Below are 14,954 nucleotides of genomic sequence, written 5' to 3' on the forward strand. Positions count from 1 at the left end.
ACTTGGGAGGAAGCCAAGGAAATAGCGCGTGACAAGGTCGCATTGAAATGACTTATAGTAGTGACCGTTTATGGAGTGAATAGGAATAAAGAAGAAAAAAAGTAAAACAAATTAATATGATGAAAAACATTATGAAGATATTCTGCATTTTTGAGTTACTAACAAACAAATTATTCACTACTTAATGGCTTATTATACATATATAATAAAAAAACCCTTTTCTCAAAAAAGAATCATACTTTTTACTTTTTATATTTTTATTTATTTATTAAGTTATTTATTATGTTTAAGTTAAAACATTGATAATGATATAATAATACAAAAATAAATAATATTTAAGTGACGATTTATATCGTACTGCTAATCTTTAGAGAGGGAGTTTGCATTACAAACTGTTAAGCAGGCTTAAAAGTAATTAGTAATGAATAATAATATCAGTTTCAGAAATAATTTAATAATCACTTAAAAATAATCAATGAAAATCTTAAAAGGACGTGTAAGTGATAAATATTGTTTTCTGTAAAACGTGGTGAATTAAAATGATAAACGGTAGTTGATATACAATTGTACGTAATAAAATTGATTTGATGTTACATCAGTATCTAATAAATAAAACAAAAAATAATTTATATAACTGTTCTCATGTCATAAAAGCATAGATTTTGATTTTTTTATTCTCTAGGATTAATATATAATAAATAAAACCCTTATCCGCACCCCAATGGTGCATAGGGCACTGTGTCATATAAACGCAGTGTTATCTTGATCGTTTACACATGAAGGAAGAGTGATCAGCCCTCCGCTTCAGGTACAAGTCCATGGTAATATTGAATAAATATTACAGTGAAAAAATCACTTATATTTATTTTACCCCCCTTGGGAATCGAACCCGGGACCTCCAGAACGGTAGCCGAGCGTGCTGACTATTACACTACGGAGGCGGACTCTAGGATTAAAGGTTAATAAATATATGTTAGACATGATGTGTCATTAAACAAGTGTCCTAACAGCCTAAAAGTAATCAGTTTAAAGCGAAGCGTTCTCTAACGATGTTCCAGACGTACCCAGTAACGTTGAATTGGGGAAATCAGGGAAAATTACCCAATCCGCACCTAACTACAAAACCTTTTAGACTATTATTTCCGTTTATATTCTTTCAAATGAATAGTTTCCCTGGCCTTTCAAAAGATTTTCCAGACAAGTTTTATTTACTGTAAAACGAAAAAAGCTCTGTATAAATGTGATAAAGGTACAAAATAAATTCTGAAAACACATTTAATAAAACAAAACAAAAAAATATATCGTCAACGGAAATTTGAAACTGTGTAAACGGGAATGTACATGAGGAAAAGGGGCAGTTTATGTACGAATTATACGTACAGCAGGAATTAAACCGTGAAATTACGTTGGAATTTAACGTTTTTGTCACTGAAATTTTTTTGTGTTCTTGCTAATTTAAAGGTGATGAAATTAAAAACATTATATTGTAATTTGTGATAGCGCATTTTTTTAAAGTGAATATTGTAATGTACGCACAAAATATATTTTGTGGAATGTTTTCGACTTGACAAATTAAAAGCGAAAAAAAACAGCACGGTTATTAAAATATTACCCGCGGTATTAATGGCAAGCGTGTTTTACTACAAAACTGGAGGTCATGGGTTTGATTCCCACGGGGAATCAAAATAAATAACGTGTTTTTCACCTTAACATTTATTTACAATAATATTACCCTGGACTACTATATGTAGCGCAGAGCTGATCACATCATCTTCATGCAAGTAACGATCAAGACTGTATTGATATTATGCAGTGCCCTATGCACCAATGGGTGCGAATAAGGGTCAGAAGTATTAAAATATGAGGATGTCAATTTTAAAAACTCTTGAAATTGTTCATATGAAAAAAATGGAATTAAAATAAAAAAGCAAAGCATTAAATTATTTTTGTAATTGTATAGTTTTTAAAACTGTATTTCGTGTTTCGAAAAACTTTTTTTTTTACGATATTATAAATCTGTAAGTACCGTAAAGTAACTAGCAATTTAAGTACTGCTACATTCAAACATGATTGCTTAAAATAAACATTGTTTAAAATAAACATGTTTTAGTAAACATAAATAATAAAAATATTTTTGATAAACTGAAATAACATGAGTAAATAAAGAGAATTAAAAAAACAACACGAAAATGTGAACCGTTCTTGTCAAATGGAAAATATAAACTTGTACAAAAATATAATATTTGAGAAAAATTATTAAATCATATATAGAATCGTGAAAGTGGAAGTCGTGAGCTCTCTAATTATATATCAACTTTTTATATATTTATTTTGAATAAAAATCACTCTATATTAAAGTGCATGTATCAACTTCAATTTAAATAATCCATCAGAAACGATTGGATGTATCAATTTCATTTCGATATCGATTTCTCCCATGGTGCTTTAACGTTTGCATTTAGATATGTTTTTGGATGTTAACCCTATCTCGTAAATTACAGTTAAATTAATTTGAAAGTCAGCAGCACGTGAAAGTTGACTGGATTACAAAGGTAATGTGTAGTGTTGATACAATCGCCTGTACAGAGGGGCGCATATCAAAGCTAAATGCCCTCCCTTAATCGAGTGTGTTGAATGGAACTTGGATGTAATTCCCTTAAGCCGGAAATACCTTTGCTAATGCAATGCCACTTGAATCAACTCACTCTCAACTAGAATGGTCAAGAACGCTACACACGGTTTATCAAGAATCGCTAAATTATTTCAATGAACACCTTTAGTTAAACACTAGGGGAAAATAAAGAGCCATTTTCTAAGAATGGGAAATTGAATTCGTCCAACAGAAGTTCTAACAAGATTTTTACTCGAAATAAAGTTTTTTGTTAACTATGTATGACCTTTTTATTTATCGGGTTTCTTTTCTGTCGAATTGGCTCCCTTTTTTATAAGATATTTCTTTTTTACTGTATTCAGTATAAAGAATAAAAAAGTTTTCCAACGTGGTTGTACCTAACATATATGTATACACATAATACAAAACATATATGTACACACATCCATATAAGCTAAGCGAATTGAGCTACCAAATAACCTAAAATCAAATCGATTTTTTAAAAATGGATACAAGAATATTGGGGCTATGTCTAAAACTATCCACAAAAATCGCAATATGAGTTATTGACGCCTAAAATCATCAAATCAAAAGTTACAGTCTGAGTCCAAAAAAGTATGTTTAAATAAAAAATGTGGTTTAAAGGAACGAATAACAAGTTTTGTACTGACATTTCTTGGTTGAATTGTATTTTATTTAATAAAATAACAACTTTATAATTTTTTTCTACATTTATTTCATTTGACCAGCAACCAGGTTTAGTCGTTACTGACATCACTAGTCTGGTGATTTCGATGAAACTCGGTCACCGGTCAAACGAAATTAGTGAGGAAAAAATAAAAAGTTGGTCGTTTATTATATGACTGTGAATAACTTAAAAATCGAGTTGAACTAAATATAAATATATAAATTCATTGTAATAATATATTTTTATATTTATACACATTAGTTTAAAAATTATATAAGAGACAACACAAAGTACAAACCATACAAACCATACAAACCAAGGAGTTCAACAAGCTGCTCTCGGGCGTGACCATCGCTCAGGAAGGCGTCCTGCCCAAAATCTTGGGAATGTTCTCCTGCCTGAGAAGACCGCATAGAAGAAGGCATAATAATACGTCGGCTCCTCTTTTTTCCTCCAGACTCCACTTACTCGACACTCTGAGACCGATTGAAGACGTTTTTCTTTTGTCTATCATTATCATTATCACCATATCACGTCTTTCTAAGCATGCTTGAGGTAGTATTTTACTAAATGGTACTATACAAATCACCCAAAATTATTATGGATATTATCAGGGCTTTTTTTCATGTAACGCGGTGAAACGGCGTTCCGGCACCTTTTTTCAAGGATTTTTTTTATATTTAGTTAAATTTTGAAAATCAATTAAATGAGTAAATATTTGCGCTTACGTAATTACAATATGTATTTATAAAAAAGGTTGCTTTGAATTTTATTTAAATGATATTGAATATATTTTTTTAAAGTAAAAGGCTTGACATGAAGTGAGTTCCGGGACCTTTTTTTATTTAAAAAAAAACTCTGGATATCTCCTTAAATTATCAAATATCTCAATAACTCCTTACTGTTTGAAAGTATTCTTTATTTTATACAGAAAACTTAAGCTACTTTCCTGTATGTCATTATGTTTACCAAAAATAATTATTAAATATTGCCAAAAACGAGAAATTTATTAAACATACATATATTTATGTACGTTTTTTAGCACGCACGCGTAAAGGGTATAATTTATAAATTTTCAAGCAAATAAAAATTCTTAGTTATAAGTTATACTAGTTTATGTAGTTCATATAAGTCATTCGAGTTTAGGTGGGTAGATAAAATCCGCTGCGCATATTTCAGCCGAGGAATTTCATAATACTTACCTCATAATAAAGGCAGGAAATTAAAATGCATTACACAAACGACAACGTCATACAGCTCTCATAATTTCATTCATTAAAAGTCTCCCACTCGTACTAATGCTCTCTCTTTAAACAAAAGAGTTCACGGTAGTTGAGTCGGATTAAGTGCATTCGTGTGCACTAATTCTTGAGAAAATCGCGTGACAATTTTCCTGTTAGCAGTTTTGAGATCTAGCTGAGAACTTTTTGGGCTATACTTAACTTTAAAAGTCATACATTGTGCATATCACAGAACTTTTGTCTAGAAAATCATTCTCGTGTAGTTATACTGGTAGAATATATTCAGTCAGAATAATATGTAATATTATTCTGATGATGCACATTTGTGCCCGTTTTATCAATTTGTTTATATACTATAGCTGTTTAGTTCACAAATCGCTTACTCCTTTCAAGAACAGAACGTCATTAATAAAAAAACTTGATTTTTCAGTATATAGAACGTTTTTAAAGTTTAAAAATATAACAGAATGTATTGAATATAAATATCAAGCCACTAATTGAACTTTTTACTGTGCAACAGATCTTTTTAGGTAAAACCTGAAGGTTTTTTCTCCATTTGAAAAATATTTAGTATATTTAAAAAAATAATTAAACAATACCTTTTCTTCAAAATGCAAAAACAATATTTTCTGCCCTGTAGCGGGTAAATATTAAGTTAAAAATATGCCGCTTTTGCTGGGATATAGTACATTTTCTGGGCATTCCGAAAATATGCACAACTGAAAATCGTCGATTTTTGATTTATGACGTTCTTGAAAGGAGTGAGCGAAATGTCAAATATGATTGACATACGACGCTATTTGCAAAAATTATAACATCTTCCGATAGAATGATTAATTTTATATTGTGTTTAGGTGGATTGTTTATGAAAAAAAAGTTTGAATGAAGAAATGAAGAAATTATAATCAATTATTTTTGCGTTAAGTGTATTTCTCGGCTACCGTTTTGGAGGTCCCGGGTTCGATTCCCAGGGGGGGTAAAATAAATCTAAGTGATTTTTTCACTGTACTATTTATTAAATATTACCCTGGACTGGTACCTGAATCGGAGGGCTGATCACCTTTCCTTAATGTGTAAACGATCAAGATAACACTGAATTTGTATTACGCAATGCCCTATGCACCATTGGGGTCCGGATAAGGGTTTCATTATTATTTTTTAACAAAATGTCAAATTCATTCTCATATCATTATCTTGTTCGTTGACATTGATCACTCTTAAATTACTTTTTTGTTATATTTGAGATTTTATTTCACATAAATCACATTTAATAATTTATTTTTTAGATTTATTACAACCAAAATGTATCGAATTCTTACAGAAAATTGGAGTAATAGAATTTTTTTTAAATATTAAAATATAATGATGCAATGTGGTAAAATGATAATAAACTCTAACTTTAAAAATGTAATAGAAAGCACAGGATTCTGTGCTTTCTATTACATTTCACAATGATTATGAAGCAATGAAAATACGAAAAAAAAGTAATGTTAAGTGACAATCTTAAAGAAGCACGCTGTCTGCCACGATCAATGGTTGTTGCGTGTGTTATTGTAATACAAATGGCGCTGGTATTGCAGTAAAAATATGTTTTCCAAAATAATTATATTTATAAAAAAAAACTTGTTTTACAAGTGTAAATGATTTCAACGTTGGGTCGAAATTTTAAACGAATATCTACATTTTTATTTATACTCGTATAGATTATTGCAATAATGAATTTGAGTCCGTCGACTTGAATCTTAAGGAAAATTTCTGAAAACAGTAATCAGTATATCGAGATGAAAAATTACTCGGTTTGTCCATGATTTAAAATAAAAAATAAAAGAAAAAATACTGTCGGTATACAGCAATTAAGCACCTTGAAGTGCATAAAATATTACTACGCAGCTCATTGTGTTTATAAGCTTAGTAATTGGAATATTATGCAGGTCGCGTGCTACCTATCGGGAGTTTGTATGAAGTAGAAGTGCCAGGGAAGCAGGGATCAGGGGGTGTAAGGCGAGCAGCACCTTCCAACGTGCGGTAAATTTAATTGAATTTCTTGCAGGTGGTGTGTTGACGTTCTTTGGTGCGCCTAGGGGAATGCAAATTGAGTTTCCAGAAGACTGTAAAGAGATGTCAATAGCGTACATGGTTACCGTAGTTTACTGGAAAGATCATAGTAGCTACCCACTAAAAGGCATAAAGGAATTTCACTAGCCATTTTAAGATCATAAAATTAGAAAAGACTTTGTTATTTTATTTCAAAAAATTCACAAAGATGTAGACGAATACACAGACACACACATATAATGAAAAAATAGTGTATATATATATATATATATATATATATATATATATATATATATATATATATATATATATATATATATATATATATATATATATATATATATGTATATATTTATATATATATATATATATATATATATATATATATATATATATATATATATATATATATATATATAAATATATATTTATATATATATATATATATATATATATATATATATATATATATATATATATATATATATATATATATATATATATATATATATATATATATATATATATATATACACATATATATACATATATATTCGTTACCCTAAGGGCTACGTTTATCCAACATTTTTTTTCCTTTATCATACCTGTATTATGAATATATTTTGGAAGAAAGATCTTATAATCGTATAATCTTATGATTGAACTTATAATCTAATCAAGTTTTCGATAGGAACCAAAATTCAAATATACTTAAAGTTAAAAAAAGTTTTTCTCTTTTTTGTTGAAATACAATTTTTCTTCTTCGAGTAATTTGTTGATGTTGAATATCGAATATTTTTTTCATCATATAGACCTTTTAATTGGTGTTAAATGGAAGATATTGAAAAATGGTTAGTATAAAACATTATTTTATTCCTTTAGTAAAACCTTACTCTATTCTATAACTACGTACATAATACACGATATGGAATTTCTTGATACTTGCACAATAGTCACATTTTGAGATATTTTGGCGAAAGATAACAAAGCAAGTCTTTTCACCCAAATTCAAGGCAGTAAATGATAAATGATATGACGTCATTCGACACAGCTTTGTAAAAAATCATGATCCCGTCAGAACACACTATTCACCGAACGATTTCATCACAATTTTCAGTCAATTTTTATTAGCGAAAAATACGTTGTCACAGATGTTAGAGAGTATTAATATAAATGTTATTTTTAAGAATCGTTACGAAGATTTTGTTTCTACTCGATAAAAAATAACTCGAGTAACTCTCGAATAAAAATATAATAATTTAATGGGGCATGCGCCATAAAACACGAAGAAACTTTAAAATTACTTCATTTGACGTCAACTTTATTAATACTTTGTTTGTTCGATGAATAAATCATCGTTATTTTCGACACACTGAATTTATGATTTTTTCAAAATTATTGTTATTTGTTTAATATTTTTATTCGCTGAAATATGTATATCAAGAAAAACAAAGTATAAAATATTGCTAGAGATTACGTGACAACGATTTTCTGCATCTAAAGTCATATTTCAGTATAACACTAGAAGAATCACTGTTTTAAGCTTTGCGATACCACTTTGATTACAACATTCCCAATCATAACATTCTGAGTTCGGTGTCCATATTGACGGTGTCACGTTTAGCGCAATATCAGTGTCTTACGAGTCCGAGAGAAGTGGCCACTTGGGAGCACTTGGCCATCACTTCTTCCTGAACTAAACTGAACGACATGGCAACCAGCACCAAACCGAACACGAGGTAAACACAACACGCGAACAAGTGAACATGCTCGCTTTTGCTAAAATCTGTTTGTATTTTCGACGCGTTTAAGCCCGGAGCAAAGTCACCGAAGCCTATCGTCGATATGGTTATGAAGCAGAAGTAGATGGAGTCTAGGAAGCTCCATCCCTCCCATATGGAGAAGATCGTGGCTCCCAGACAGAGGTAGGCCGTCAGGAGGACGAGCACTATGACCACCGGGACCGGGGGGTGGTGGGTGACGTCACGGGGCTGGTCGGGTGCGCTGGCAGGGGTGCTCGAACAGGATTTGAGCGGATCCTCCTTACTGACACTTTGCTGCGGCTGCTGAGACCGCCATATGAGGGGAATCTTCGATGGAGTGTCGTGTGTGCAATTGCTAAACAAAGAAAATACATTAAATACTATAAATATTCTATTGAGTACTTAAAGAAAAGAGAACTGAAAAATCTGTTACTAATATACTGTTAGTGTCGGGTTGTAGTTCCGTGGTAAGTATCGCGGACTCTTGAGTGAGATTCGAGCCCACTCTACCACAATTTATACCTACTTCTAATAATGAGCCGCTTAGGCTCATTGAAATAGTATGAAATTGAAGTATTTTTGTAAATAATAAAAACACAAATATTTCTCTTTTCAAAAAAATGTTACTTTCAAAATTATGTTACACAATATTGATCGATTACAATATATTATGCAAATATACACTATCAAAAGAAAAGGTTTTCTATAATACCATTAAAGATAGAAAACCTTTTCTATTGATAGTGTATATTTGCATAATATATTGTAGTCGATTAATATTGTGTAACATAATTTTAACAGTAGCATTTTATTTAAAAAATAAATATTTGTGTTTTTATTGTTAACAATAGTTTTATTGAAAATGAGTTTGTTTTCATATGATATTAATTTATGTTTAAAACAAAAAAATTCCCAAAAAAGCCAAAAATTCTTTAAAGGAATGAATGAAATTCATGTCATGAAAAATACATGAATATAACGTTTGGATTGAATAATGATTTACCATTCTCCATCAGATTCATCAGTGTCTAGGACATCCTCCACCGTGTTGAGGTCTCCCTGTACAGGGGTTCTGCCCCGCCCCGCAATGCCCCCCGCCGCCGCACCGCCCACCCCCTGACAGCAGCGCCTCGGGGTACCCGAAGCGGAAGTCGTCGCTGTTAGTTGAGACTCTGCCAGGAAAAAAATATATCCATTCAAATCATGCGCAATTATTTTTAAGAAGTATTTTTGTAAATATTTTGAAACCACGTATTATAAAAGAAAATTAATAAGAACTAAAAAGTGAAGAAATAAAGTTAGATTTATTTTGCAAATGATTTTATTTTGCGTAAACGTAAAAACATACTCGATTTTACTATCTCGAGAAAACAATTTTTTTGACAACAAAGATGAAAAAAAAACATGGAAGTTTGGGCATTTACAGGGCTTGGGTTCCATATTACTTTTCATCTATGTTGAAATATCAAAAAATCATTAAAAAATATAACCCCTAACTGGAGAAAATCCAGATTTGTGAACAAGTGTTTGGACAAACTCAAAATGATGTAAACTAAACATATTTATTTATTGCTTACTTTAAAAAATTCGTATTTGTACATTGGCGGACTCATTACTTAAAAGTAATTCTTTCTAACCGATTTCAATCAAATAATAATTTAAAGTAATGTGAAGTTAAGAAAGATGTAAACATTTGGTTAGGTTAAAAACGTTATTTTAAAAAGGTTATTTTATTTAATTATTTATTTAGTTACCTTACATTACATTTAATACAAACCATTATTTACACTTCATTTACATCTTTTTACAAATGTGGAATGCATCGAAAAACGTGTAATAATAGATTTTAATAAAAAGCTGTATTTACTTAGAAAAACGTAAATTGAATATCACTACTCTGTTTTTGGTTGGTTGGAAGATATTGCTCTCTAGCAAAAAGCCAGCCTATGTACTTATTTCTTTTCTGTACATGAAGTTTAAATAATAAAAAAATGGAAAGATTATACCGCAAAGTGAAAATAAGATAATTGAGATGAATGCGTTATGACGAAATACGTAGAAGTTTGATAGAAATTTTAAAAGAAATACCGTCCAAGCATTCCAGGCTGACGTTGTGCGGCGTTTGCCTCCCTCTAGCCAGGGTTCCAGCGCCCCTGGGACTGTGGGGCGCGCGCTGGAACACGTGCGAGTAGCGCGCGCCGCCCGCCACGTGCACGATGTGCTGCGCCTGCGCGCCGCCCGCCCCCGCGCCCGCGCCCCCCGCCGCCGCCGGTCCATAGCGCGAAGGGGGCAGCAGCGAGTGCTGCTCGTGCAACTGGAAATGGTTGTCCATCTGGAAAACAAATGTTGTTAATTAATGCTTAAATACATTTTTCTTAGTGTACAGTATTTGAATAAAATTTGTAATCGTTTAACTTAATTTTACGCGAATATACAGTAAAAGCATTTTTTTTCGAATTACTTACCATACAACGGAAAAAAAAATGTGTAGCGCAGAAACAGTTAAATATAAATAAAAACTAACTAACCATCGCGCCACTTCTCCGCAGGCGTAGGCAGAGATAATAGAACGCCACACCACATTCCATTCCGCAAACATTCCTCGCCTCTTCCTCGTTCATGCAGCTTCTCTTTCATACCGATTATTTCGACTCCTAACCTGATCGCTTGCAAGTATTTGACATACCTTACCGTGCTAAGTTTTTTCGGTCTTCCTCTGCTCCTTTTTTCAACTACATTCGCCTCACAAATTTGTTTTACCATTCTTTCGTCACTCATTCGTTCCACATGTCGAAACTATTGCAAAACACTTTTCTTAATTTTATTGATGTCGTATAGTACATACGACTACATATACATAGTTTGGACAACCATCCATAAATGTTTTTACTAAAGAAATTTCGAAATGTCAAAATGAATACACACACGACCTATGAATGCATATTACACCCATTAGAGAACTCATTTATGAGTATGTGTTCACCGTATAAATAAAAATATTTTTTTAGTTCGTTACAATCTCAGATTTCATTAATCTTTGTCAAACACGTGTTTATATGACTTAATTTATAATGAAGAATTAAGCGAGATAAGCAGCGCGTATAGAAAATGAAGAAACATTTAAAATTAATGGTAGTGTTAATTGTAACATAAACTTCATTAGAGTCAGTTGATAAGAACCACATACCCTAATAATATTGGTTTCAGTAAACCTTAGTAATATTCTGCTTTTGAATGTGACGATTAAAATACGAAATATTAACTCTGGCTATTGTATACCTTTGGAAAATAAACTTGATTTAATAGGGAGAATCTTTACCTTGCCATTTATTTAAGCTCAATTGTTTGGAGTAGTTTACTGAAGTCTTTTCCGCAAATTAATGAGGTAATCAATGTAACACAGATATTTTTTATGAATTAATTACTTATAATAAAACACAACTATATGAAACAACATTAGTTAATTAATTTTACTAAGTTTTACTTGGTAAATATAATACTACTATTATATTAAGTTTAAATTTATTAAACTTTGAGAAGATCCTTTCTTTACATCTATCTTTTCCCATTTCATAAAACGTCTTTAATGCCATAAATAATACAGGAATTTTCAACGTTTTTTCTTATTTATGACAGTCTTCATTCTTTTGTCAAGCATATTAATTGCAGGGGAACCCGGTTATAACGCTGATTTGTAAGGAGGTTTTTAAGCCCTCGTTATTTAATAAAGCGTTTAGAAATTCAACGATCTGTAAAATACAAATATGTAAGATATATACTTATACAATATGGCCTTTATCGAGAATTTGTAAAGAATATATCTTTCTCCAAATGAAAATAGGTGAGATTAATCCAGAATTAGTTCACATGTATTTTCCAAGAGAGAGAGATTTAAATAATATAAAAATTTTCAGGCATTGGATTATTCACCCTTCGGATGATATATAAATATTTATTTAAGGTTTAAGACACTTCGTCATAAGTTGAAACACCTTTGTCTTTTGAAAAAAAAAACTTAAAATATTAAATAAATTCATATTTCGGATACTAGTGAAGGTTTGCCTTAAAGGTAGTGTTTTGCCAAAACGTAACGACACTAGGTACTTATTTAACGGGTAATGAGCAACGAGTAATTATCTTAAATATCTACCACACACCTGTTTGCAGTAAAATTGACGCAAGTGTATGAAGGAAATTACTGGCATTAATTTCTATATCATACCATCCTCTTAAGATCCTCAATAAACGTAAACCACTACAAAATACCTTAAACAAGAACGTTAAATGTAATATTCTATATAACTGGGGTATTTTACGATTAAGGTGTTTCGAAAATGGGTATATTTATTGCAAATTAACACTTCATAATCACAGAGACCGTGTTGAATTAATACAATAAAATGATATTTAAGAACTTTTATATTATAAATACAAATAAATACAAAAACATATATGATATGATTGATAAATCGTTAAAAAAGTATTGAAAATAAAAAATACAAACTGTTTGTATTTTCGTTTGTTGATGAGAGCATCTGTAGTTCTCAAAAATAGAGTAATATTTATTTATTGTTTCGGCATTAACTTTGTGGTAAGACATGTTACAATAATTAAAGAAAACACTTCGTTTTTTACCACTTGAGTTTTATTATAGACTACATGTTTCAGAAGTTAAACTTCCATCATTCAGGTCTGTATAATAACTGACAGTTATTATACAGACCTGAATGATGGAAGTTTAACTTCTGAAACATGCAGTCTATAATAAAACTGGTAGTTGTAAAAAAGTGGTAAAAAACGAAGTGTTTTCTTTAATTATTGAGTAATATTTATATTAAGTAACTGAAAAGTGGTCTTATACAATATATTAATTTTTATATTTAAACCCACACATTATTGCACAATGTTAAAAAAACATAAAAGGTTCCAAATCTCTGATTTTTTTTATTTACATAATAATATTACACAATTAGGTGATGCCAAAGGTTTCATATCAATAACATTTATCTTATCCATATCTTTCGATCTATCTATCAAAGAAATTCATTTCAATTACATTAATTTTATGTCACGAAAAGCTCTCAGTAAAAAAATATATACAATCATTCATCAAACACCACATCAGTTACCCGAGTGTTCAAAATATCATTTCAAATATGACGTAATCGGGCAAATCTACGGTTTCGACTAAAATAATAATATTAAAATCGGAAACACCACCGTTGTGTAAAAAATCAGATTTCCTACGATTAGCGAACACGGATATAATTGGAAATTTGTCTAATTTACAAAAGAAAAGTAAGTCTTAATATTTTTTAAAAAAAATTTTAGGCATTAAAATAAGTATGTTAATTGTTATTTCGTATTCAAATTATGTTGAAAAAAACCTTTTCATTGAACTAAATAGAATATTTATAAATAATTTATTTAATCGCCATGTCATGATTTGCGTGAACACCTATTAATAACTCGGCTGTACAAAACGCCACGATAAGAACATATTGTAATATAAAACCTTGTGTTTATTCTGAGAAAACGCAACAATTTCTTGTACCTATTTTAAAATATAAATTTTGTAAATCATGGTGGTGATAAATAAATTATAGGCTTTATTATACATGCACGTTTATTAACATATTTCTTTTTTTTTCAGTGGAAAATGCGATTTAAAACGTGAAGTAAAATAAAATACATTGATGTTTAAAATATACGGTGTTTTCAAGAGCTTTGGTTTTTATACTGGCAACATGTCGGGTTGTGGTCCCGTGGTTAGTGTCGCGGACTCTTAAGTCAGAGTTTCTTGGTTCGAATCCACTCTACCACAATTTGATACCTATTTCTAATAATGAGCCGCTTAAGCTCACAGAAATAGTATGAAATTAATGTAAATAATTATGTAATATAAATAATAATAACAAAAATATTTCTCTTTTTTCATAAAAAAAACATTGTTTCTGCAGACTGTCAATTTGACAGTTGACAGTTGATTTGTAGTCAGCACGTTGCCATTTTACCATGAATAGACTGAATGACCATTATGCGCGTCGTAGGTTCGTGAATGGGCTAAAACAATATTCAGCTTAATCCTCCTTTTCAATGCAAAATTTTGTTGAAATTCGATGAGGCACTTTTTTTGTTAAATGGCTGTCAATAAGCAGAATTGCCAAATTTGGAGTGGAAAAAACCCAGAAGCCTTTATGCAGACACCCTTACATCCATTAAAACTCACTGTTTGGTGTGCTTTATGGGCAGGTGGAATCATTGGTCAATTTTTTTTAAAGACGATGTCAGTCAGAATTTTACGGTCAATGGAGAGCGCTACAGAACCATGATTATTGATTTCTTCGTACCTTAGTTGAATGGCATTGATGTGACAGAGCTGTTGTTAGTATAAGATGACGCAAAATGCCACACGGCGGGTGCCAACATCAATTTATTGTGGGAAATTTGAATTTGTATCTTAAAAAACACCCTTCATAACTAGATCTGTATTTTATTCCATTATGTATATTTAAGTATTTTATTCCATTGTATTTGTGACACCTGACATGCGTCAATCATTTTCGATATTTGATTCGAAGTATTATTTGTCAGCA

General features: G+C 30.7%; 1 protein-coding gene across 1 annotated transcript in view; it reads right to left on the bottom strand.

The window, feature by feature from the left end:
• Nucleotides 1-7,447: 7,447 nt before the first annotated feature.
• LOC148312813 (uncharacterized) overlaps nt 7,448-14,954 on the bottom strand; it is a 163,325-nt gene continuing 155,818 nt past the window's right edge. The window contains exons 5-7 of the mRNA XM_088273431.1: nt 10,447-10,690; nt 9,362-9,530; nt 7,448-8,713 (exon numbers count right to left, since the gene is read on the bottom strand). Of these exons, the coding sequence (XP_088129557.1) occupies nt 8,227-8,713; nt 9,362-9,530; nt 10,447-10,690 (900 nt within the window). The 3' untranslated portion in view covers nt 7,448-8,226. The remainder of the gene's footprint in view (nt 8,714-9,361; nt 9,531-10,446; nt 10,691-14,954) is intronic.

Source organism: Brachycentrus maculatus, unplaced genomic scaffold, assembly GCF_059751285.1.
Source record: "Brachycentrus maculatus isolate JH-2025_06_01 unplaced genomic scaffold, ASM5975128v1 h1tg000032l, whole genome shotgun sequence".
Taxonomy (NCBI): domain Eukaryota; kingdom Metazoa; phylum Arthropoda; class Insecta; order Trichoptera; family Brachycentridae; genus Brachycentrus; species Brachycentrus maculatus.